The sequence below is a fragment of the Ammospiza caudacuta genome, chromosome 2, assembly GCF_027887145.1.
Source record: "Ammospiza caudacuta isolate bAmmCau1 chromosome 2, bAmmCau1.pri, whole genome shotgun sequence".
In the NCBI taxonomy this organism is placed as follows: Eukaryota; Metazoa; Chordata; class Aves; order Passeriformes; family Passerellidae; genus Ammospiza; species Ammospiza caudacuta.
In genome coordinates, this window is record NC_080594.1 from 71269379 (window position 1) to 71296072 (window position 26694).

At 39.6% G+C, this 26694-nt stretch overlaps 1 protein-coding gene across 4 annotated transcripts; it reads right to left on the minus strand.

Annotated features, from left to right (window-relative positions):
- Positions 1–26694, minus strand: TBC1D4 (TBC1 domain family member 4). 4 transcript variants are annotated; one of them, XM_058822430.1, is made up of 10 exons: positions 26349–26694; positions 18027–18187; positions 16900–17109; positions 13157–13315; positions 11683–11841; positions 11000–11244; positions 8100–8259; positions 5710–5879; positions 3832–4008; positions 1–2232 (listed from the first exon to the last, which is right to left on the minus strand). In XM_058822430.1, exons 2-10 carry the CDS (start codon positions 18058–18060, stop codon positions 2005–2007), a joined length of 1542 nt encoding a protein of 513 aa, XP_058678413.1. In that variant the 5' UTR covers positions 18061–18187; positions 26349–26694; the 3' UTR covers positions 1–2004. The 4 variants fall into 4 exon arrangements, with proteins under 4 accessions (XP_058678413.1, XP_058678404.1, XP_058678420.1 ...); XM_058822421.1 differs by lacking the exon at positions 26349–26694 and adding an exon at positions 20952–20991; XM_058822437.1 differs by lacking the exons at positions 16900–17109; positions 18027–18187; positions 26349–26694 and adding an exon at positions 14985–15756.

The following is a 26694-nucleotide window of genomic DNA, read 5'->3' on the forward strand; positions in this document are numbered from 1 at the left end:
TGCAGCAATGACATTTATTGGAATTTCTTCAGGCATTACATGAAAAAAATTTAAAGTGAAACAGAGGATAAAGCTCATTCAGTGCATCTTTAAAAAAAAAAGATGTATCTGAATAATCTTGGTTCTTTGTAACAGACGCTGCTGCAGTTCCTGGGATTAGATTTTTATGTACACATCAGCTAAAACTCACTCTGAACCAAACTGCAAAGAACTGCTTTTTCACTTGGCATTTCCCCATCTAGTACAATACGACATTCTTAAAATATCTAGACAGATTCCACATAATTTTATACACAGTGTTAAGACCTTTCACCCCAAATGTAAAAAGAGAGACTGTTAAGTAAATCAGTATCTTTAATCAAATAAAACATCATGGAAGTAAAAAAAAAAAACAACAAAAAACCCAGGAGAGCCGAAGCCCCTGAGTTCCACAGCAGTGTGCAGCAAGTAAGCACTGCTGTTTCTCACTTTTATGGTAACATAAAGCATAATACTTAGAAAGCAGTGGTAGTCAGTCCTTGCTTTCTAAACTGGACAATCTGATGTGAAAAGACACTGCTGTATTTGGCACTTTGCTTAATTGGTTTTCTTACTAAAACGAGTAAGTGTTTCCTGAAATACAGTATAAACAGAAAGGGATAATGTGAGCCACAGTAAAATGCAATTAAGGGTTCAGACATGCACTCCAAAATACTTGTCTATTTCACATTTGTCTAAGCTTTCTCAAAAATTCCACTCAAAAACATTTTCAAATCTATATGCAACTTTTATATCTCTATAAACATAATTTCTCCCTTGAAATGATCAGAGTTTATCCCACCTTTTGTCCAGAACACACAAATTCATGTTTAAAAAAAAAGACCACAAAGTAGTATTAAAACAGGAATAGCCTGGCAAGTGTTATTAAAACTGTGCCTGTACTTCAGGATCCCCGTTGAAATGTATAGCCACTGTATATGTGAAAACTGAAAGGTACATAGTATCTGAGACTTGCTTGGTCCTCTCTTGTGCACTCACACTTAACTTCCTGCAACCTACCTCAATTTTCTTCTCAAACAAAATTTAAAACAGCTTTCTACATCCCAACCCAATTAGACAAGGCTTCTTGCAGCATTTCTTTGGTTAAATGAGAGCCCCTGACACACCTAACTCTTACAACAGACAAGTCTCGGGTGGAAAATTAACATCAGGATAAATCCCATCCCACTGTTGTGCTTCCTTTTTCTCCATTGACCATCACACCCAGGGCAGGTGGAAGCAAACAGGCCAGGAAGGAAGTGGCAGTCACGGCTAGCTCTTGCCTTTGCAGACACGATTCCTTAGCTCTGGGCAATGGAGGCAGAGCTATGATGCGATGCTTGCTCGTTTCCAGTTCCAACATGCACCTGGAATTGCGCTGCTGACTGCTGCAGCCCAGGCAGCGGGTGGCACTACAGCTCCCTCTGTGCAAACCATGTCACTGTACTGGTTCTGCTTATTGGTCTGTGCTCACAATGTCAGTAGAATTAAAAGAGAGGCACGCATGAGTTCACACAGGTTTTCCACAGAAGATGTGAAACATGCTGCTTTTTGGAGGGAAAATTACATTCTCTTTTCTTTTTTCTTCAAGTATTATTCAACATATTCAATATACATATATATAAAGACACATTATACTCATTTCACTACAAGACAAGCACATCCAAAGTGAATTTGCAGATCACCATTATCTTTGTCTACTCCAATTTCTCCTTTCCTTTAGGTCAACTCTAAATATACATCTACTCATCATAATTACATGTGAGAATCCTTTATTTCCCCCTTGTGATTTATTTACATAATCATAAAAAATTTATAGCCTGAATTTGCATTCTGACACTTGATGGCCCATCTGTAGCTATGAGTGTCCCAGCACTATTTTTGGGTAATACCATTGCCTATTGCTAAGTAGCTATTGAAAGCAGCATACTCATTTTTTTCGTTCCCTTTTTGTTTTTGAAGAAATGCTGCCTAGAAAACCCTGGTTTATGGCTTACTCCATATTTTATTATTTGGGTTGTAGTTTACTTCCTTCAGGAGCAGTTCACAGTCAGACAACACTTCTGCTGGCAAATACTTCACTATCTGCTCAAGAGTCTTTTGATATGTTATCTTCTCCTGTTCCAGGGACTGAATTGCAGTCTTCATTTTATTCTCTCGTGTCAAAACAGTCTCCAGGCTGGCTTCCAGACTCTGAATTTTAGCATGAGCAACCTGCAAACAATAACATTATAATAAATTCATACATTCTGAATAGTTTTCTTTCACTATTATTATATAGTATCATAATATTAAAATTATGATGTTTTTATGTAGCTACTTCTAAAAGACATCTGTGTAGGCAGACAATGCAAGGAATGCACTCTGTGTATCATACACAAAATCTCCTCATAGTGACCCGATCAATCTGAAGAACTTCTCCAAGCTTTACAGAGGGAAGGAGACATACAAGTTGCAGCAAGCAAGGGACAGCTGAGAGTAACAAGGAACTGGAGCCGAAGGGAGAAAAAGGAAATCAGCAGCTGAAGTAGCACTGGAAGACGTGACCTGTCTGACAGAGATGGAACAAAGGGAACCCTCTGTGATAAAGTAAGTTAGGATGAAGAGACTGGAGGGAAGGAGAAGCTCAACATTAAGTCTAGAAGCAGACTGTGTTCCCTATTCTCCAATTAAAAATCTACAGCTTCCTCTGACTAGTCAAAGAAACCCTGTACCACAGCAGCAGCACTTCCCTCTGTGGGTACTGGAAGAATTCTGACTGCTCCTAGGAAAGGGTATAAGCAGAGGAATGAAGAAGTTATGCAAACAAAAAGTTGAAGAGGTTAAGCACTGAGAAAGATGCATTATTGTAAGGCACTCTGAAAGAGCAGGAAAGCTTTCACAGAGCCTTTCAAATCAGCCACTCAATTATTCTATGCCTTTGGTGCATTTTCAGAACAGAGCTAAAAGCCACAGCTGCAGTAAATAAATAAAGAAAAATAAGAAAGAAAAATCAGTAATAGTAAAAAGTTCAAGTGATTCCTGTTCTCAGTATCAAAAGAACACAGCACCCTTAGCCCGCAATCACAAAAATAATGAGGACTTGATCTGCCGGTTTTTCCTACCATTTTTCTCTTTCAGAAGCTGAAAGTGCTTTCTGAGCTCTTTGCAATACTTGTTCAAATTAACAAATATAGCAAGAAATAGACTGATGATGAAAAAAACAAGACTTAATCTTTCAAGAAAATGCAAGACAATACAACATATTGCAACTGAAACAAGTCTTGGCCAAGCTATGAGACAAAGGGTAAACAGTGAAGGAGGAAGGGCTTTTTTAAAGCACAACTTGACCAGGAAAAGTCTGGTGGGCTTTCAGATGTAATCAGGTCTGCTAGGAGAGACCACCTTCCAAAAGTAGGACTATGAGTTTCAGCAGAAGGAAACAAAACAACACTGCCTACAAAGGCCTGGACCAAAGAAGTCTGCTGTACGATGAATTATTTCTTAAACCTTTCCAACAGGGAAGCAGAGAGATGAAGGGACAGGGAACTCACTTTTCAGAAAGATAAGCAAATTTTGCCAACAGATTTTATGGCAGATAAGGGTAGAGAGATTTCGAGAAGAAATAAATCTAAATCAAGAAGGAGAAGTCCAAGGAATGACAAAGGAGTTAGAAGTATGCCTAGCAGAAGTGAATCACTGTAATTAAGAGAACTGCTCAACTCCACAAGGTCTTGCAGTAAGAAGACTTCTTACATACACTTAATACTTTTTGCTCTATTGGCTGAATCACAGGAATGACTTCACCATGAGTTTGTAGCCTAAGTTGTTTACCTGTAGCTTCTCCAACAAATCCATGTTTTGCCTCTTCAGATGATTGTTTGCCCTCTCCAGCTTCTCCAGAGGTTCACCTTCATCACAGGGACTCACATTTTCCTGCAGTTCATCCTGAAGAACATGGTACTCTACTTCATAGGCATGGAGCTGTTTTGAAATATCCATCTCAAACACCTGCCATGAGAGAAAAGACCATTTTTACTTACAGTAGGGAGGACTTATTCCATGTGAATGTTTGACTAAGAGTCAACTCTCCCTGATTAATGCTTTTCCTGTTCCCTTCAAAAAAGTATTTTAAGGTGATGCCTATAGTAAGAGCATTATAACAGAGTTGTAGCCATAATAAATCATAGACTTCAAAATAAATTGGATCCTGCCTTTCACAATTACCAAATACCATTTCTTACTACGAGATGTATCATCAGAAAAGTCTTATGCAATCCAAGAATTTTATAATATGACAAAGTTTTATTGACTGTTGCTCAGGAATATTAAGTAGTTCAAGACATAATTTTTAAATCTTGGATTAATCAGATCTCTGCCTTCAAATCTGGATCCCTTGACTCCAAGAGCTCATTTACAGACTTCTGTAAAACCATTCTTCATGGTTACAGTTTCCATGTGCTCTATCCCTGCATGATGCGCGCCATTTTTTTATTGGGATACATTAGGGACAAAGCATTGTGAAGACCACAGAACTGAGCTTCTAACAGTGATGGGACATACGACCCTGATCTGTTTACAAATCGAGTTATGTTACAGCCTCTCGGCTTCAGAAAATTACCAAAGATTTTAAGACTAGGATTGGAAGGATATCTACAGGGACATCAATTTTCTGTTTCTTATCCTAGAGATCACAAACATTCCACCAACACAAGACACACACAGATTCCCTGACAAAACAAGTTCTGTTTTACTTTCACTGTTCTATTGTATTCAATGAGATAAAATTTAAATTATGTAGTGTTCAAGCTCAGTAAATACCATTTTCCTCTACATAGCTACCTGATCACTCATCTGTGCATTACAGATCCGCATCATATCAACATTTTTCTTTCATTTCCCATTATAAGGGGATGGTCCTGGGAACTGCAAGACTGAGCCAAACAACTGCCCCTGCAGCCAGGCTAGGCAGCAGCACAGGGTACAGGCAGAGGATGCAGATGTGGAAGGCTGCTCAGCATGAGGGCACACTCCAGGCCAGCACAGCTGAGCTGCCCTGCCCTGCATGTAACCACAATTCAGCTCTGCAGGCACCATAACCCGTTCTTACTCTATCAGACTCGGCTTTGCACAAAGCCCTTTCTACCCTGCCCACACAGCAGGGCTGCTCTGCAGCCCATGCAGAGCACTGAACAGATTTAAAGTCTAAGAGTATTAGAAGTGTTAAATTACCATCTCTATCATTTCCAGAATCAATGAGTTGTGAAAGACACCAAAGTGCCTGACATAGGTTTAGCACGGCAATGACAGTCCATGCAATGAGGAAATGAAGATTTACATTGTCTAAAAATGAATTCTTATCTAACAGCCCCTGAAAGAGTCAAACCTGAACAAGCCACAGGAATGCACAAGTGTTTACTCTACCCCTGCACATGGTTTTCTAGAGCTCTTCTGTCATCTTTGAACTACCCAACTGAAGGGGGAGCGCTGCTCAAGGTTTCACAATTAAGTGCTAGACAGGCTCACTCTCAATTTGCAGCTTTAATGCAGAGGAAATTAAGTTACAGATATGAAGATTCCAGCCACTGACAGTATTTCTCAAGAAGCTTTACATATCTTCTTCTGAGAAGACTTTTGCCTATAGTGTAGGCATTATTCTTTTAAAATAAACTAAATACGGGGGGGGAAATGTAAAGAGAAAAACATCCTTACCTGAGTAATAATTTTTTCCATTTGAGGTTTAGTCATATCTGGAATAGTGGTTTTAAGATAATCAACAATGTTCTCAAAACTCTCACATCCCATTATAGATGTTTCTTGACTGCTAAGTAGGCTCAGTGCTACTTTAAATATGACTTCTGTTCCTTGAAGAAAAATAATGTCTAAAAGAGAAAATAATTTAAAATTATTTTAATTTTGAAAATAGGAGCTAGAGTCACTGGATTAATACATATATTTACTGGGATGTTCTTTGTAATCAAACACAGTGCAGATGGATTCAGCTCAGAAGTGCTATCTGTTTTATTTCAACATGAGGATAAAGCATGATAAAGCATGAATTTTCTTTCATCTTACAGACGTGAGAGAGCATTAAGGAAAATACTGCATACTTATTATGTCTGTAGCAGTTATCTGCAATAAGCATTTCACCACTGTCTGCCAGAGACTTTATCCAACTGCTAACTGGTTTTAAGTGCTCTGAAAAGAAGTTGGGGGGGGAGATTACAACACAACTCTTCTACAGGCAGAAGCTATTCTTAAAAAAAAAAATTAATTCTATAACCAGTTATATTATTTTCAAAATTCATAGTAGCGCTCTTACTAGCTATAATCTAAGCCCTAAACCCTTACTTTGAGGTATAATTACATGGATAAGAGAGGAAAGTCTGGGCTCTGCAGGTCAGTAGATACAGACTGTACAGAAATAGGAATCCTGAGGACAGTAAATAGAGATTCTGCCTCATGATCAGTGGTGGATTTGAAGTTACTGAGATGAAGGCAGCACATGGGGCTTTCAAATAAACCTCCTGAGCTGCTGCCTCTGGCACACCACAGGGCGTTTGTTCAGGGCTACACAACTGAAGAAATTCAGTTCCTGATCCTGATACTCAAGAGGTCATCCCTGGCCTAATCCAGGATCACAAAGACACTGATGAGGCAGCCATCTCCCTTGAATGCAGCTCCTGAAATTCTCCCTTCTCAAGTCTATGATGGACATTCAAACAGCATAAATATAAGTATATAATTTGTGAAAGGTAGACAATAGCCATTCCTGGTATATGACAATGGCCTATAAGACACTGAAAATTCAGGAATTCAAAGCATTAAGAATTAAAATAACACAGTAAATTTTCAATTTTAAAATGGGAATGCCTTGCTCAGCTTATTTACAGAGAAGTGAACACCAAAACTCCTTCCCATCTTCCTCATCCATAAAAAATACATTTAGGAAAGAAAAAAAACCAAGCAACAAAAAAGACAGAGACATAAAATGCTCAGGTGTCCCAGAATTCAGAAATCCCACTGGGAAACAGATATTCACATGAATGGTACACCACTGAGAAAGAGATACACCAATCATTTGTTCACCCAGACAGCAGCAAAAGGGTTTGCTGTAAATGGAAAAAAAACCTTCTGCAACTGAGAAAGTACTGAGGAAAAAAAATTCAAAACTTAAAATCAAACCCAACTAACCTAAACCCTCTTCCTGCCCCCAAGCCAATACACCACACAAACTGAGAACCTAACACACTCCAGTATTAAAACATGAGACAAAGTCAGGTTGAATTTCCTAAGAAAGGACAAAAGGTGCCCTATGAAAACAGAAAGATCAAAGGGGAAAAAAGGTATCTGATTTATGATGAAGTACCTTACATGTGCATTTAGATTCTTGGTGCATATACAAGTACAGTGAGTTTTGCATTAATAAATAAATTTAAATTTAAAAAAAAAAGGTGCATCACCAGAGATTTGACTAAGCTGGAAGTTCTTGTGGATAAGAAAAGAACACAAAAATAATTACTTGACATTCTGACACTGTAAACACTGCCAGGAAAAATCAATATTTAGGCTCTGTACTAGATGTTACCCGAAGAGGAGTTTTTAATAAGAAAACTATCTAAATGAAATCAGAGGCATATTATGAATTGGAAATTGTTCAATATATAACTGAATGCCAAAATCAGCATTTAAGTTCAAATTTTCTTGAATTTTTTTAGAAAGCACTTTAGAATTGGAATTCAGAAATGCATTTTCTTTTTTCAGTTCACGAGTTCGGCAAGATGAATTTTTCTATTGATATAAACTGAATACATTTGCATAAAATACATTTGCAACAATAAACTTTCTGCTGTTTACATTTCAGAAGTCTCTTAGGTAGGAAGAGAAGATATAATTATTTGCTCAAGTCTGATGTTTCAATAAATACCTTTTGGATTTTCCTCTTACAAAGGAGCTGACATCCCACTGTGAAAAGTGTTGTTACTTGCCACGCACAACCATCACCCCAAACGTCCCCAGCATGTAGAAAACTACCCCTGGAGTGCTTCAAAACACAATGGATATTGTTCTGTTTATTATTTCAATAGAATAAACTTTCTTACCAAACACTCTGGCGACAAATCCCAATGAAAACTGAGATGCGAACAGTGTAAGAAACCACGGTGCAGCATAAAGACTGGGACTGATTTCATTCTCCTCAAGATGATTATACAGGTCTCTGTGATAATCATGCAGAAGCCTTGAGAGCTGATACATCTGAATCTACAGTGCATGAGGGGATTGGAGGGGGGAGAAAGTAAAGAAACAAAAGTTCAGCTTTACTCAGTTTTCCAAATTATTCTTATTTCATTCAAGGGAAATTAACTTCAGTACAGATGGCACAGTAAAATGAAGCTTAATTGTCTCCTGGGGCCTCAAGTGGTATTTACTCATGTATAAACAACCTGCCACTAATGAATTAAAACCAACAGGGCAGTCAATAACAAAGAACAGTTTGAACCTGATTACTAATGAAGTCTATTTCAGATTCAGAGGCTTAAAGTAAGAAGGGAATATATTGCTCCAACTTGTCAACAAACCAGAACTTTCAGTCTTGCAGCAATGAAAGTAGTTGTACCTCTTCCAAGTGTGAAAATTCTCCATGAGTTGTGACTAAATTTACACATTTCAGCTTTCATTCTCTGAATTTTGGCCTTATTTTTACTGCATTTAAAACTCCAATGCTCCAGCCATCACAACTTTAGACAGTTTCTGTACCCACAGAATACATTTTACACAGAGATCTCCCAGCACATCTCCCAGTGGTCCTATGGAATTTAAGATACTGAGATACTGATGCAAAAAAAGTGTTGCTGTACAACTATAAAAGGTTGCAAGGGAAAGTGGTTGAAATGTGCTCTTCAGGGCTAAAAATAACTTAGCACTCTGTGCTAAGTTATTTCCTTGCAATGCTTCTCTCAGAAAGCAGAAGATAAGAAGCAGACATATATTGATTAATTGTCAGGTCCAATTTTATTGTCAATAGTGCTTTATGCTTAAGGTGAATCTGTTCCTCAATAAGAAAATGGCTTTAGATTCAGCTATTTTCCTATTTTTGAGTTCATGCCTGTTCCCTACCAAAGTGGAGTGCACTTGAAGCTACCTGTTCATCAGCACTGCACACAAGCAGAGGGATCACTTTCATTTGAGTAAAGCAGCTAAATTTGCGCATGCATTTGAGTTCTTGCTTTAATTGTGTAAGATACCAATTAAGCCCAGATTGGACAGTGTCAACACAAAACACATGTGTGAAGTCAGAATTGCATCACAGAATAAAACAATTGGAATAGTTCATTATGGACTAAAGATTTAGATTACTACTTTTTCCAGACAACAACTAAAAAATCTAAGTCTAGTAAGTTTTCATTATCCTCAAGAATCATCCAACATTTTTCTTCTACATGACTGAAGCCAGTTCTGCCCATAAGCTTGCTCATGTTTCACTACTGTAAATGCAAAAGAATTTGCAGTACTCTACTCCTACTAGAAAACAACCTAAATATAGTAAGACCCTCTAAGTGTTCTTGCCTAATTTGTCCTGAGCAGACAGAACTTTAACATAAGAACTGCCCAGAAGCAAACTGTGGGGAAAGACAAGTAATTTAATTTAAAAGGCAAACAGTACTACAAGTGGTAAACCTCCTCAAATTTAAGAGTGTTCTTACTAAGAGGTTCTGCTATTGAAACTGTCACACTCATTTGAGCTAAAATGTCAAATCCTGGCCATGTGAAAGCCCAGGACAAATCATCAGCTGTTAGAATTCTACATCTGCAGTTTAACACACACTAACTTAGAGAGCATCTACCAGGGGTAAAAAACCCCACAAACACACATCTATCAGAATTTCACCCTCAGTGGTTTAAAACATATTTTTGCAGGGAAATGGAACAAGAGGAAGTAAAACAATGCTTTTTATGGCTGTTCAGTCTTAATTCATCAAAAACACACTTGTTATAGCATACTTACATCCACAGTCCTCTAGCGTTTTTAGAATAAGCACATACAGTTTCTTTAACTACAATCTATTCCATTGCTCTGGAGATTTGCCAAATAAGCTCCTAAAGTGACTGGCCATGAAAAGTGGGATTAAACTCTCCCTTTAGTTTTACTTAAGTGTTTGCTATGCAGGGAACATGGGAAAAAAGGAAACTCTTCCATCTGCTGCTTTGTTTTCTCTTCCTCCACTGTGGATTATAGAAGTTTTAACTCATCAATGGTATATTCGTTTATAATATAAAGGGTTTATAGCATATTATAATTATTCAAATCAGGGGACAGTTGCATGTCAAGGTGAAAGATTTCTCAAACTTTAAACCCTAAAATTTATACAGATCTGAAAAATGTTTTGTTTCCCTCCTGAACAGTCTTAAGTATCAAGATTGCAGATAATATTGCAGAGCATGCATCATTGCATAAGATAATTAAACGATTAAAAATTCATCTGTTTTCTTTCTCTGTTGAGGGTGATGGAGTAGAAGACAACAAGAGAAAGAGCTGAGATGAGGAGTCAAGGCAGAGCAGCCTCAAATACAAATGCCTGCAGAATACACTGACTGGCCACTGTGTGTCACTATTGACTTGACTTGGCCTTACAAGAGAGACATTTACATGCAAGTGCTCACGGACTGAAGAAAAACAAAATCTAATTAATTTTTAAACTCCATCCATATGTGACAAAGCATATCAGGTTTTTTCTGGCATAAGGAAGAGAGAGCAGTGAGGAAGAGAAAAAGAAAAGCAAAACAGCAGGAAGCAGAATTTCTGGAGAGATGACAGGACTATGTGACAGGAAAAACTCTGCAAGTTTTAAACTTCTCTGTTTGCAAATTGAGAGACAGTAAAATATACATGTACCTCAAAACAGTATAAGAAGCTTCATAAGGCCCTGGAGAACTTAAGCAACCCCTATAAGTGCTCAAAAGTAATTTAAAATTCTGGTTTGCTCCAGAAAGGCTGACTTACCTGTAGGGACATCATGTCTGGTCTGTACTGTTTACGGAAGCCAAGGTCATACATGAGGAATTTCAGCATTTCAAAGGCCTGCTCTTCACTCATATGTAGAAGCAGCACTCCAGCTACAAAACTTATACCTTGACAATAACCAACTTCTTTGTCCAGCAAAGAATAGGCTTTCAAGAGGTTAAACAGTGATAACTGTCCTGCTCCCAGGTGTGTGGAAAAGTAAGGATGTGTAGGGAATGTCCGTCCTGATGTAAAAAGAGAGGAGTAGTTGATATTCAATTCTTCTGAAGAAAAGCCCCAATCCATCTGACAAACAGCATTTCTCCTCCCTCAGACAGCTTCTTTTTGCTTTCATATGCATTTTGCCTTCAATCACATTAGTCTGTATCTTACCACTGATTTTGGACTATACCTTTTGAATCCACTAAATATTCTCATCTGTACAGAACTTGCAGAACCAGCTGTCTGATTTCTCTTTTCAGACAGATGCAGAAGGGCATAAATATGAATGGCATAGGCTAAGAAACCATCTGCTTCCAGGACTCTAAGTGGCATACACAGTATCCTGATGACATAGAAAATGGAGCTCATAGAGCAGCATCTATCTTCAGCAGCAGCTTCTACAATGACTGGTGTGTTTTTCACTCAAAGACCCACAAACCAGTGGGAAAGAACAGACTTACCTAGATCTACAAGGATGGCATGCTGTTGAGCAGTCAGCTGTTTCAGAAGTTCTTTGTAAGAGATGTCAGGAGGCTGCTGCTTGTTTGGCAGCCTGTGCCTGACCCGGTGTTGCACAGCCAAAAATTGCCAAATTTCTCCCCGACGACTTTTTGGTACACCTGCAGGTCAGTCAGAAAACAGAAGGCCTAAGCAGAGGGATGGTTTTAGTGCTACAACAAAAGAATTTGCTTGGTCATAATTTTGGCTGAACCACTCTGGAGGATCCCTTACAGAGTGAACTCCACTCTCAGTGTGTTCACTCAGCAGCCACGGCTCAGTCCCACAAACTAAACATGAACTACAAACTTAAGGGCAATTACACTGTGCATATCCTGGCAACTGAGGTACAGACATCCCTTGCTTTGCCATTTCTGACCCGTTAGTCTCCAGCAGGAAAAGATGCACAACTACACTCAGACTATAGAATGACCTGTTTAGAAAAGCTGAACTAAATTCACAAGTGTAAAATTCAGGGAAGTCCTCTTTTCCTTTGCAAAGGATTGCCCATGTCAGTCCATAGATGTGGGGAGATATATCCCCCTTTGATATCTGACTCTGTAAACCAGCTTTGAAAGTCAAAATGTCAACTCTACTAATACCTTCCAGGTAAACAATTATTTAACAAGAAGACAAGTTAATAGCCATATCCTTGTTCCCAACTCTGAACTGCAATCCAACAGCAGAAAACAGGGTATCAACATAAATAATTTGTTGGCAGACTTCTGCAGGTCACTAACAGGAACTGCCTTATATCTACAATAATTTACTGTGGTAGCAATTTAAACTTCCCTTCTGTACCAGAGCCAGATTACACTGAATTATTTTTCAGCATCTGTAACACAGATATGAGATTCCATGGAAGAGAGCAGAGCAGTGCAATCAGGCCCACAGCTGCATTATACTAACAAGACCCTTTGAATATCCTCTTGGCCTATGGCTAGTCCACAGGAATATCTACTTCAAGACAAAATTCCCAGCCTTTCAATCCAGGAAATGAAATACAAAGTGACCATATTCCAGACTCTCCAAAACTTGGCTCTGATTCCTCTAGGTTTTGGGCACAGTCCACAGCAGACATTATGGTCTTGCTATCTCAGTAAGCAAGTAAAATCAGAACATCTGAAATTCAGAACTGGATCCACTGAGCAGAAACCAAAAAGTCATAGCATTGGCTGCTGAGGCTCCAAGTTCAGTCTTGAATGTAATGACACATGGAAACAAGATGCTACTTTCAGGAGTATGACTATACATATTTCTGCATTGCTGACATTGCAACCTGCATACACAGCAGAGCCTATTTTCTGTTCTGCAGAAGGCAGCACCTTTGTGAAAAGAAGGCAGTTTTTTGCTACTGGAAAAGAGTATTGCTGATTTCTGCTGGTATCAGAAGGGAGTAAAAAATATGATGTTGAGACTTCAGAGCTAAATAAATACCTTCTTTTAAAGTGGAATGAATATCTTCCATGTCACATCGGATTTTGGCTCTGCAGTTTAGTAACTTCTTATCCCAAATATTTATGGCATCTTTCTGACATGTGCCAACCTCATCATAATCCAGTTTTACTTTTCGTGATTGGAGCTCATCTCTGCTTGCTAGAACACAGAACAAAAAGGAAGAGCACATGGAAAACCAGAATATCAGAAAATTACAAGGTAAAAACACATACACTTATTCCATTCAAGTTAGATATATCTATCCAACAATCTGACTGGTGATAAATACATCTAGAATTCTTTAGTTTATCGCTTATTTGGGGCCAGTTGTCATAAGATGCTGCATATGACAATTTAACTTCTCTTACTGGGTCATGAATATTAGCAATTAATGGCGCAAATAAAAATATTTTTTAAAGCTTGGGGCAAAAAAATCCACTAAACAAAACCCCACAGCACCTGCTCTGCAAAAACACCTTTGATAATTTTATTCTTGTTTTTATTGAACATTACAACTGTTTTGAGCATGGAAAGTCCCAAACATGTGAATGTTTGTATTAGAGATTTAGGCAAGCAAGTTAGGCAAGTCTTCTAAACTGAAGTCTGTCACACTGATTCCAGTTCTTACACATCCCTTAAGAGAGCAAGAAGAGCTCCTGGCACTGGCAAAATCAGGCAGACCAGTGCAAACAGAATAAACCAGCATGAACAATATCCAGAAAGACACGTTTGTGCTGAAGCACAGAACTCTTGCTGTTATAAACTTAAAAGCTTTGCTGCACAGGACTACCTGGTACAAAGTATTTATTGTGCTACTTCTGAAATAAAGCTGCGTTGTCACCCTGGCATTTCATGGAGAAGCAGTTTTCATTTCCATTACTAAGAAATTAATTCTGGGTATTTTATTATTTATGATGCATGTGCAGAAAACCACTCTAGTTCCTCTAACTACTGGTACAAAAAACTGAAACCAAGACTTGAATATGTCTCAATTTAGAGAGATTAGTTTAACTGCCACTGGAGTGAACTGTACATTTCACAACATCACCTCTGAGAAGCAACTGAGTTTATCCCAAATTCACCTTGATCTGTGCACACTACTTCTTGCAGAAGCCCCCTTTCATTTACAAATGCATCCTCTTTTCCATTATCACCTCTAGGTGAAAGCAAACTCTCGCTCACATTTTATACATCCTGCAAAACAAGACCATCTGTTCCTTTGCCTACTCATCTCACTTCAGCTAGAGTCAATATTAATTGGATCAATCCACATGATCATTGCCTAGTCCACTCCAAAAATTACAAATTATTTCCAAAAGCCCAATGTTACACCTTTGAGATCTTACCCACTCAAGACTACAGGGGCCCCTGCAGAAGCAGGTATTATGCAAGGTGCAGTGCACTGCCAGAAAATGGGAGTGTGATCTTACCACAGGAATTTGCAATTCAGCTGGGGCGATTCCAAATGCTGCCCTACTGCTGTATGATGTCACCCAAGAATCCTCACTCTTGTAAGCAGCATGCAACAGATCCAAGCCAGCAGTAACATATTTCAGTGTGACAACAAACTCCCACATTAACTGTGCAGTTAGCCCTGTGAAAGCCAGCAAGTTTGCCTGTCCATCATACGTGCCCTCCCTAGTACCCCATCCTTCATTGTTTTCAACCATCCTTGTTAACATTTTTCCTAATCATTGCTAGGTGGCCTGCTACTTTTTGCAGCTCTTATGTTTGTAGGTGACCTACTGGAAAAAGGAACTTCTAGCTTCTCAGAAAAAAAGAAAGAAAAAGGAAAAGAAAGCAAGTTTGTGCTATTGACAGAACTTACCTTCTGTAAAAGAAAGAACTAATAGCATTCAAGTCTCCTCGACAGCAAAAGGAATAGGAAAAGAGGTTCTATTAATATTTGGTACATAAAAGTCAACAAATGATTAACAGAAATCCACTAGAAACAGTTTCACAGCAATTCCAGTCTTAAACCAGTCTAATATATACAGCTAATAAATTCTCAGCTAGGAACTTGACTTCAAGTAAAGAAATTTCTGCATTTCTGTTACTACATTGCCCTTTCCTGAGATCTACATTTAATTGTAGGCTAGGATGCAAAGAACCACCCAACCCTATGCTTGTTTGGAATGTATCAGCTCTGCCCATGTCCTGTCCATAAAATGGCCCATGTTATAACAGACCACAGGAAGGAAACCTAGAGATAGGTGTTAGAACAGTTTACTTTTCACCCTTTGAGAACAGGATGATGAATTCTAGCTAGTAAGAGCACCCGTTTCAGCAGGGCTACTCATGAACTTGAATACAAGAATGGAGAAATGCTCCTTCACACACGAACCAAGAATGTGGGCTGGCATTTGGCATTTCCACTGCCAACACTCCTGTTTTCACCCTGAATGATCAGGCAGGAAGAACTTGATTTCTACATGTTACAGAGTGGAAGCACCTTGTAACTGAGTCTTAAGGAACTGGAGTGATTTAACAGTTTTCAGTACCCCCAGCCATACAGGGTAAGTATAGCAAAGCATTTATCCCTCAGCAGTTCGAAGTATCAGAGGGAATAACATTAAATTAGTCAACACAGCAGACCTCCAGCTTCCTTACCCCACAAAAATAGACTATTTGCTAAAATGGTTTATGAAATGAAGATTTTGGCTGAAGTTCTCTCTTGACGTTCCCTATGAATCTAGGAGTTTCCACAGAACTCCTCAACGAGGAGACAAACTGTAGAGAGAAGCAGCACTGAGAAATACACTATGTGTGTAGGAAATACATTCAAGGATGTACGCTTGTAGGGACATGGAAATATTTCTGTCCTGATGCTTTTCTTTCCTCTCCCCGCCTTCCCAGTAAGCTAGCCTAAAGAAGGAAAAAGAGTTAACTGATCTTAACAAGATCATTATGTTTGAAGTAGTATGGTAGTGTGAAGAATCAGACTACCAGATAGGTTATACAGCATAAAGGAGAAGATGAAGGCAGCAGTTGTAGAGAGGACACTTGGAATTTTCAACTGACACCAAGAGCTGGGTAGTCTATTATACTGTCTATTATAGTGAAGAATTATGTATGCTAGGATAGACATTGCATCCCATCTTTTATTTGTGTGAATCTTGACCAGTCTTAATAAAATGTCCTAGCCAGAAGCTGAGGCAGTTGACAATCAGAATGGTCAACTTTAGATCCCTCACTAACAGCACTCAGTTTTCAGTGTACAGTGCTCATGTTCCAAAAAGCCAGACATACCTCAATAGAAAGTTGCTCAAAAATCATATTTGGATTCAAGCATTAATAAATAACCACTGTGATGTGGTTAATGAAGAACAAAAAGCCTGGAGAGAAAGGCCATGAGCTGCAAAGGACTGAAACGAGATAGAAAGGGTAAGGTTTACCACACCTAAGTGTTCACACAGCACCTGTTCTCCTCACTCCACTTCACATTAGAACTCCTAGACTCAGACAGATACAACACAGACTGTAGCATTCTCTGTCTAACATGCATCCAAAAAGGAAAATTTATCACTTTCTTGTGTCACTAAGATTACTCATTTAAAGTCAGGTAGATAGAGAACCTGGTAGACTGTGAGACAGGACTAAGAAAACACAGGTTTTTTCTAGTACTGTTAACTAAAAAGTTACAGAACCACATCTCTGTTTGAGGTGCCCAACACCAGAACAATTTACATCTTCAGGCAGCAGAATCTGCAATAGCTTTTAGAGGTATTTTCTAAATAGCTAACCTTCCAGCTTCTGGTTTTCTTTTTCCATTCGAAGTAACAGAATTTGTTGATGGATGGCTTTTCTCCACAGACTTTGTAGTTCTTCTGAGTTTTTCCTCTCTCCAGTTTTATCTGGACCATCCTCATTTTGCAATACTAGAACAAGAGGGTCTTCCTCCAGGGGTGGAGCAAGAGGGGATAAAGGTAACAATTCACATCCATCATGACCATCTGCAAAGAATCAGAAAGCTATTACAGTAAACTCAGATTGTTGGACACATCATGAAAATCTATGTCATAGCAGAACAAAAATATCTGTCTTTCACATTCAGCAATGACTTGCCAATTCCAAAACCAGAGAAAATGCAGTGCAACAGTAGAGAATCATTTTTTAAGTGTTTTGTTTACATTAATAAAGTTATATTTAAATCAACTAGAGTTAGATAAAGAGTCACCCAGTATTTCAAACCATTCCCCTGCCAGCTCCATCCAGTTACCACAAGACATTTATCCATAAAGCCTCCTCTACTGTTGAACTTGTTTACTGCTATGATTTACCATGGGTTCTATATTAAAGCTATTTTTTCCACCTGCTAACTGCACTACAGAGAGTGCTATAGCACTTTGTGGTCACTAAATATAGAGCTTACCATTTGTCTATGGTTTTGATTTCTGCCAAATGGGAATTTATGAATAGCATGGTTTCAGCTATTTCAGGAGTTTCTACCTTAAATGGCTTAAAGCTGTAAGAATTACTAACACAATCAACAGGTGCTATGTGCACTACAAGGTCAAGATATAAAACTTACCAAATACTCCTATTATGTACACAGGTCAGGGTCAAAATTTCTTAACTGTTAAAAATATTATTGTCAGTAAAGAGACCTGTCCTAATTTCCTTTGCTACAGCAGCTATGGCAGATTGCAATTCATTTGACTTTGATGCTAAAATCCTCTCTTCAAAGCAACAACAACCTACATAGTCTAAAGCCCCATAGTCTATGAGCACAACTGATCTCTGGCGAGGTTCTAGCATGAATATTGTACCACGCTGACTCCCTTCACCCTTTCTTATTATCACATGCTGCAGTTCACTACAATATTAAGTAACAACTGCTTGTTTATTTTCTTTAAAAGCACACACAGACCTGGATGCTGCATCTTGGAAGGAGATTTATTCATAGGTGAAGCTACCTGCAGGAATATTCTCCGCCGCCAGGAGATGCGGCGAGGTGTGAGCGTGGCCCCCGCAGCATTTAGAGATTCACTGCTGCAGAAGGTTGATGTTCTTTTCTTTCCCTCCCCATCACTGAAGGAAAGAAAAAGCAGATGGGGTATTTAAAGTCAGCATTCCTTGTAGGGGAAAAAAACCCTTTATTAACTCTGTCTAATATATAACCAAACCTGCAGGAGCATCTGTGGGGAAGCTTAGGAAGGCAAAACGTGCTGTGTGTGAGCTTCACCTTGAATGCTGAAGTGCCCCATTGTTTTCTTGTGCACAGTGCTGTGAAATTTGCACTATATACCACCAGGAAGCATTCATAGCATTCATACAGGGCTCAGCTGGAAGCTCAGAATAAAAGCTTAACTTTTTGAGAAGCTAAGAGAGAAACACAGTAATACTTTGCCTCTAACTTTGACAGCAATGGGTTTTGTTTTGCTACACATCAGTCTTTGGGTGGGATCTGATGTAACACCCCTAAAAGCAGAGATGGTGTGCCAGTGGAGCACAACACTCCATTTAGTGCCATTTTAAATGTCATGCTGAGCTCACAGGTGAATATTTCATTGGAGACAATGTTCTGCCTTCCCATATAGTCTCTTTCCTAAGCTTCAACAAGTGGATGCTTCACTTGGATAAATGGGGACACATGTCCTCATGTTTCATCAGCTGTAGGAACAGACCCTGCAAACAGAGGGCTAATCTTCTCTCCAGATGCCATGTAGAAATATAATTGCACATTAATTTTAATAATGAATAACTTAATCTTATGCTGCTGGAAGAAACAAGGAGAGGATACAGGAAAGCTTTACAGGGAGGACAGACCAAATACACCTTTCTACTGACTACTGCCAGAGGAAAAGACATTTAGCTTTCATAAGTACTTTACCCAATTTCAGAAATATTTCAGAATTTTGCATTTGTGGTAGCAAATTAGGTGCACAGATACTGTATAGCAATGGGCACATTGATTATCTGCCACTAATCCTTCCATGTAAATTCAACAGCACAAGGCACAATTACAAACTTTTAGGAAAAGAGCATCAGAGGGAGCTGTTTCTACAGCTTCACCTTCATCACAGGGAAAACTGCTATATCAAAACAGTAGCTACATTTAAACCCTCATCCTGTAAGAAATTTCAATGCTATAGTGCAAGGATCCTAAAAAGTTAGATGAAAGGAAAGCCCAGCACAATCACTATGTTTTTAGGGGAAAGGTAGTTGCAGGTGATGGCAGTTTGCAGCTGGAGTTCATCCCCCCACATCTGGCTTGCACAGGAGAGATTTGCAAGGGAGGACTATGAAGTTTCAGCTACACCAGTCTACCAGCTACACTATCTTAATCAGCACTTCATAACTAAAACTTGTGCTGAATGAATGTGCTGAATTCACCAAGCTAGAACTGGCCTTTTTGGTCACCAAAGCTGTCACTATGCTAATGATCTATAACAGCTTCCTGGTATTTGTGAGCCTGAGTGACCAACCAGACTCCCTGTCATACCAAGGTATCAGACCCTCCTTCTGTACCCTGGCAGAGAAATAGCCATGACTTCAAACTCACCTACCCAGCACAAGGCACCAACCCCTGCTCTAAAAACAGCTCTGCCAGCTGGGAGCCCTGGATGACACATGGTCTGAACTCTCCTCCACTCCTGATTCAGCTTCCATGGTGCCCCAGCTCCCTATAGCATCACACTGTTTATTGGTGGGCGGTCTAAGGAGATCCCCAGGCTGCTCTAACCTAAACAGCAACTGTGACAACCTTCTTTGTCTAACTCTGTGTCTCTGATGATGATGGGTCACCACTGCTCGTGGTAGCCAAACACAGACTACTTAGACTTTAACATTCTGAACCTGTAGGTGCTGTTTTTAAAAGGTATTTCAGTCCAGCTCTTGGAAATGGGGTACTGAGTTTGGATATACATAATTCTAACTTATGTTTCTATAAATAACTGCATCACAGCTACTTCTTACTATTTCAAGTCCTACATATCATCACATGTTATAACACAAAAACTGAGTCATTCCAGGGCTTACTAAACAGACACTACATAACAAGGGAATGAAAAGTTCTTTTATGCTGCTATGTACAAAAATCTATGTTCAGCTACTGGGCTTCTAAACAGTCCTAGGAATAGTGTTCAATTTATAGCAGCAAAATTCACAGAAAAGTGAGAATAAGAAGGTGGCTATTATAGGGTATGAAACTAACCTGTTTACAACATCTGAGTCATGGAGTTTACATTGAGATGAACTAATCACATATGCTACCTCATGAAGCATGCAAATCATACTGCTCTGAAGACCTGTATTTCTCTTGTTAAATCCTCCCATCAAAATAATCCCCTGTCACTTTAATCAACTAATACTAGTCACCTTCTCTTTCAAAGAGCTTTCAAAGAGTAAGGGATTAGAGGAAAACTTTTGCAATGCTCAGAAACACACCTTGTCATATTAACCCAGGAAGACACCAAGATTTAGAAAGGGAGGGTAGAAAGGGAGCAAAAAGAGTTTCCTCATTTCAAGACAGACAACTCCTAGCTTAGTATCAGATCTAAAGGTGTGAAAAAATACCCTAACAAAGCAAAAGTAGGAAGAAGTCAGAGTAAAATGGTAGTGTCTCCTACCCTAATGAAAAGATTCAGGGGGTTAGTGCAAAAAGTTTCTCTAAACAGGGTGGGGGTAAAGAAAAAAAAAATGAGCTATCAGCTCCCACAAAATGAAGAGGTTTATTAATGTGAGTGGAGAGACTAAGCTAATGAATCTCCAAAACAGGAAAAACAACTTCTTTAGTAGAGCTCAGTCATTGCCACGGAAAAGCAGAGCAGTTTTCACTACCACCTACACAGACCTCTTAGGTGGACATCTTCCCATCTACAAGGGAAACAGGCTGCAAGGTCGCCTAATGGAAGAATCACTGCAAAAAGATAACAATGTAATATTCTGTATTTAAGACATATGCATCACAAGTCAATTTGGAGAATGATGGTTCTCTGCAGGGCTACTTACCCTACACTTCTGACCCAATACAGAAACCAAAACACATTTATCAGCTTGTATACAATAAAAATTAAGCAGCTGTAAATTCAGTATAATGCCTCAAATATTTCAGTCTCTACTTTCACCCTGAAGCTGTTTGAAGCAATACCCCAAGTACTCAAGAGTACAGAGTACTGATCATGTAAGGTTTTGTCTCAGGTAACTGCAAGTCAGTTTCAACCATTCACTATTCTATCAGATAATGCACAGCATGAGGATAGACAGGTACTTCAGGGGAAGAAAATAAAAAGGAAAGAAAGAAGAAATCTCAAAAAATTGGTCAGATTACAAATATTCTCATTGCTTGGTTTTAATTATCTAAATCTCTTCCCAAAACTGTTCTTCAAAATACTCCCAAAGACTGACATATTAAAAACCACAATATTACCCTCCCATTTCTTGTGAACTCTTTACATAATACTTACCTGAATTATTTTGCACTTGAGCCCATGAAAGCCAAATGACTTGTGAATAAATACTGTTGTTGCTCATGCCAAGACTTGTATTTTTCCCATTTTTGCTTTCATTTCAATGTCTCTTCTTGACTGCTCTAAGTAGCAACTGAATAAATGCAACCTACTTTACAATTTGGAGGCTGAGATGGTACAAAATCCCCCAGATCAAGTACAGAATTCAACTTCCTAGCACTTAAGCTGGAAGACCTATACGTAAGACTATTACATGAAGCATTTCTTCTGGGAAGAAGAAAAACCAGTTTTTACCAGCTTACACCCCTCTGTTGGTTCTCACTCCTGTCATATATTTTTATTCTGAATAATTATTTTCTGCTATTTTATTTAAAGAATATTCTCAAGTATTTTCCTTCTTTCATGAGACATAAAGCTGTTTTAAAAAAGGAATCTGTTCAAATTCAGCTTAAATTATCCTTGCACAACAACACAATGAACAGAGAAATTGTGGGCTAGTCAAACCTATGCTGAAGATTGTTCCATTTTTAAAAGTGTTGCTTTTGTGTTTATATTTAAAAACCTTGTTTACCTTTACGTTGACCAGATTTTTTTTAATCCTTATCTGCAATTCTGTTCAATGTTGCACAACACACTTGTCAAAAGTCAAGATTATGTGGAGACCATTTCCATCCCAGCCTTCTCTCCAGAGAAATATATTGACAGTGCTATAAAAACATTCTGAAGGCTGAAACATTCTGAAAATATTCATTTTGGCATCAACATAAATATTATGATGCCAAAATTCACTATACTGTTGATTTCTTAAAGAAAGGAACTGTATGGGGGGGCGGTAACTAAATTATCTTTATGGTCCCTTCCTACCCAAGTGATTCAATAAAAAACTCTAGAAAAAATTAAAACAAACAAAGAAAAAAAACCCAACAAAAAATCCCATGCCATTCTATAACATACTCTTTGCATAAGCCCATCTGACTGCTACAATTCAAAACTCTTTCTAAAATGAATTCCAACTGAAACTGTCTCTGCTCTTGCATGTTGAAGTTTGCCAGAACACCAAGAAACGCTGCCTGCTGCATCATGTGTAATCTCAAAGCTATAGGATAAAGAAGAGAGACTCTACAGAATTCTTCTCCTGTGCAATAGGAATTCCACACTTCATGAATGCATAGTGACCAGGATTATTCTGGAAAATGCACTGAAGTTTTAATGAGGGTTCCTAACAGTCAAACAGCTTATAGTCTGCAGATTGCAAAGCACTGACACACTGTGCTGAATTCCAACCTATCATACATTCACTCACATGAGAATGCCAAAAACACCTCACACTGATCTTATTGGGATAGATGGTGGTCCTCTCTGAGAAGGAGAACCAAAGGAAAAAGCCCCAACAAACCAAAGAAGCAATCCACAAGTAAAGACGTTCTTGTCATTAGGAATGAGAGGAAATTCTGATGTAAAAAATCAGAACAACTTCTCATTCCTAAACCTGAGGCCATAACATACATTTGCAAGTTCTGGCCACTGCTAGTTGGACATTATATTTCATTCTCTGTTAGCCAGCTAAAGTGATGGATTACCTCAGTGACCCTTATCACATCAGTATTATTCACTCAGCACTTCTTTCTGACTGCATCTGCTGCATTCCCTTCACAAACCCAACTAGATGCTACCAGTGTACTCTTGCTATTGCCATTTCCTCACCATGACAGTTCAGGCCCACTGAAAGACCTGTAGCTACTGACATCCGATTTTCACAAGAGTCTCCATACAAATTAAAGATCAAATGGTATCAGAAATGTGTATATTGTAAAACTTTGTAGAAACAGAGTGGTCTTCTGGGAATTACCCCCTGAAGATCTCCCCACCCCAAGAGTTCAAAACTCCACTATAATGAAACACAGCAATTGAACTGCCTGCATAACCAATGCCAAAATAAGTATCTCAGAAATTTCCAATTTCAGTTTGGCATTAAAATACAGTTTTCATACAATGCTCAATCCTTCATTCCCAAAACCCAGAAAGCTGGGTTTAATGTTGTCCATTGCCTGCAGAAACTGAGCTGGGCAATTTTTCAGCTTGGACCAACTCCGCTGTCTAAAGGGAACACAGAAACAAAGCTGGACTGGAACCCAAATTAGAGATAGCCTGTGAGAGATGGGTTTGGGGGATTTTTTGCCACTTTTCATACCTTTGCTTCTTCCCAAATCCTCTTCAGCTGGAAGTTATTTGTTAATTCTCTCTAAACATCTCACAGTTAGTATCACCCAGTTAACTTGGTGTTTCCCATTCCTCATGCACAGGCATCCCACATTAGTACTGTACACTTTTCACACTGCTCTTTTCTTATTTTCACATGCCAGTGATCATGGCAACACATGCTGGTTTGCATTCAGCAAAGAAAGCATTAAATTAGCATAACACTCCTAAAATCCATTGCATTTCATGTGACAAACCAATGCAGCAGATTTGCAACACTGCAACAGAAATAGGTGACAGCTACTTGATGTCAGCACAGAAGCCTCAAGTTTTAACAGGCTTTTTGATCCAAAAGCCTGTTTGCCCATTAGCATCATGGGAGTCTGTTAGAAATGCAGGAGCACAGGGCAGAGTGGGAGAGATGCCATGTGCTGCATTCCACCGGGAATCCTGCTGTTAAGCTAGTGGCACTGGAGAACTAGGCAGGAGACAACGCTCTCACCTCTTGGAGAGGTCACTTTCTGAGTGCTGGAGCAACCTTCCTGAGCCCTGGTAAATGGTTTTCAGGAAAGAAGGGGCAGAGAGAGAGGAGGGGAGACCAGGTGACGCAGATTCACTCTCACTGAGAGCGCGCCGAAGCCCGACCACAGGACTGTGCAGGCAACAAGAGAACACAGCAGAGGGGTCAGCACGGATTCAGATACAGCAACAAAACCACTAGATTAGAGACACTGGCCAAATACCTCATCTGGCCTTACATTAACTTGGTTTCCCAGAAGATAAAATGTACCTCGTGCATTCCTGGGCAGACTCCCTGGGGATATTGATTTTGCTGTTAGAGCTGATTTCTATTAAAAACTTCTCAATGACATTGCAGAACAGGGAGACCACCTTATTTCTTTAGCTTTATTTATTCCCAAAGCATATTCAGAAAAGGAATCTCTTAAACATTCAGAGAATATCCTTAGACACCTTCTTCCAATAATATAAACCGCATTGTTTCTTCCCCTTTAGTTTTCTTTTACCTTTGTAAACAACACATTAGGAAGTAGAGATTATGTAAATGCAGTCCTCCTGGATAAATTTTTGTGAAGTAACTAAATTAAGAAAGGCAGTCCTATTTCACAGTTAAACATTACTTAGTAGCAGTGACAAGTACTGGAGAGGACATAAAAATTAATTCAGTTTCTTTTGCAGAACATTTATGACTAATCCTCAGAAGGAAAGAATGAAAAATTCCAGCCTAGAACCACGCTGCTACAAACTGTTTTGACTGAAAATCTGCTGATGCCACTTAATCAGTGACTTCTTACAAGTTATTACAAAGTAATACAGTCAGCAAGTCCTTCACTTTAAACTGTCAGGGTTTCCTGTTTGCATACAACACAGTCAGTGGGGAAAAAAAGTTTATCTCAGTAAAAAAACACATTATTTACTTCTCTAGAAACACAGTGTAACAAAAGCTACTTTCTTACCCTTCACTCCCTTCCATTCCCTTAAAACAGAATAAAATTTGTTACCCTTCTCTACTAGCTGGTGCAGCACTCATGCTGATATTTTAATGTAGACATCAAATAGGTGACAAATTACTATTTAAAGCCATTTTTAGAAAGAGCCCACAAACAGAATTACAGCCAAGCACTGAAACATCAAACAGGCTGGAGAATGTGTTCCCAGGAGCAAAAAACTTTTGCTCGAACAGCAAAAAATTCAGCTCATCTGGACCTGAGTTTTGTAAAGGGTTTGGAATTTGTATAGTCACTTCCTGCAGGTAGCCAGCCTAGAGGAGAAAAAGAAGGCACAACCAAAGAGGCCCACAATGAACTGTGGGGACATCTTCTGCTGAGTGCAGAACTCCTGAAGGAACAGTGTTCCATATATTAATAGCTGGAGAGTCTCCAAAAAGGAAGCAGAAAGAAGTTACAGAGGGAAGCTACAGAGGGAAGCTCTGGAGAAAGGCAAATAGGGAAATCACATGCCTCAGTGGATGTGCTTAATCCTTATGTCCTTTTGCAAGACTCCTCACCAGTTTTAACGCTGGACATACTCTCTGTGAGATTTGACTAACATGGCTACAGACATTTGAAGCTATTAGTGCCCTTTTCATCCTGGCATCAAAGTTTCAGGCTGCCATCTCTGCCACTTAAAGCACTGAGAGCCTGCTTTCCAAAAGGTCTGACTAACAAGACTGCCAAAAAGGCTCGAATAAATAAATAAACAGATTGGCACGGGCATCTGGCTGAATCATCAATTTGATGGATTGATGCCTCCCCTGAACCACTAATTGAGGGACCATGAAGTTACTGCAAAGTACCAAACTACTCAGAGGCAGAGAAGACAGGCTGAAAAAAAAAAAAAAAATGAACAAACCAACCCTGGAGAAGTGCAGAAACCCACCTGAGCTAAGCTCCTCTTGTACTTTGCCAGAAGCAGGGCTGCTGCAGCCTGGCCAGGGCGGGCAGGGGGCTGCGGGCAGTGGCACGGCTGCCCTGGCTCCCTCACCCACCTGGTGTGCCCTGGCTCCCTCACCCACCTGGTGTGCCCTGGCTCCCTGGTGTGCCCTGGCTCCCAGGCTCACTCACCTGGGCGCCTCCAGGCCGTTCTGGCGCAGCAGCGGGGAGCGGGCGCTCTGGGACCTGCCGTTCTGGAAGGTGATCCTGCGTCGGGCGCTGCTGGGCGGGTGGCTGAAGGTGTGCGCGCGCCTCCTGAACTGGGGAGAGTCCGAGCCTTCCTCGGGAAACGTCTGCCAGGCCGAGGACACGGGGGACGCTGGAGGAGTCGCTGGCGGGGAATCGCCCGGAGAAGTGTCCTGAAAGAAAGTGCTGGCGGAGTAAGGCCTGAGGATCTGTGCCCTGCGAGAGCTCTCACTTAACCCACAGGCAGCCAGCAGCAGGGCACCAAAGCCTCTCCCCCTTCTGGGTCATGGCC

What these genes read in the sequence shown, in the direction of transcription:
- TBC1D4 (XM_058822421.1), bottom strand. Translation starts at nt 20,974, where the DNA reads ATGGGAAGATGTCCACCTAAGAG. An exon ending in GGAAGATGTCCACCTAAGAG is followed by an intron (nt 18,188 to 20,951) that starts GTCTGTGTAGGT and finishes TCTTTCCTTCAG; the next exon opens with TGATGGGGAGGGAAAGAAAA. An exon ending in ATTTGTCGCCAGAGTGTTTG is followed by an intron (nt 5,880 to 8,099) that starts GTAAGAAAGTTT and finishes TTTCTCTTTTAG; the next exon opens with ACATTATTTTTCTTCAAGGA.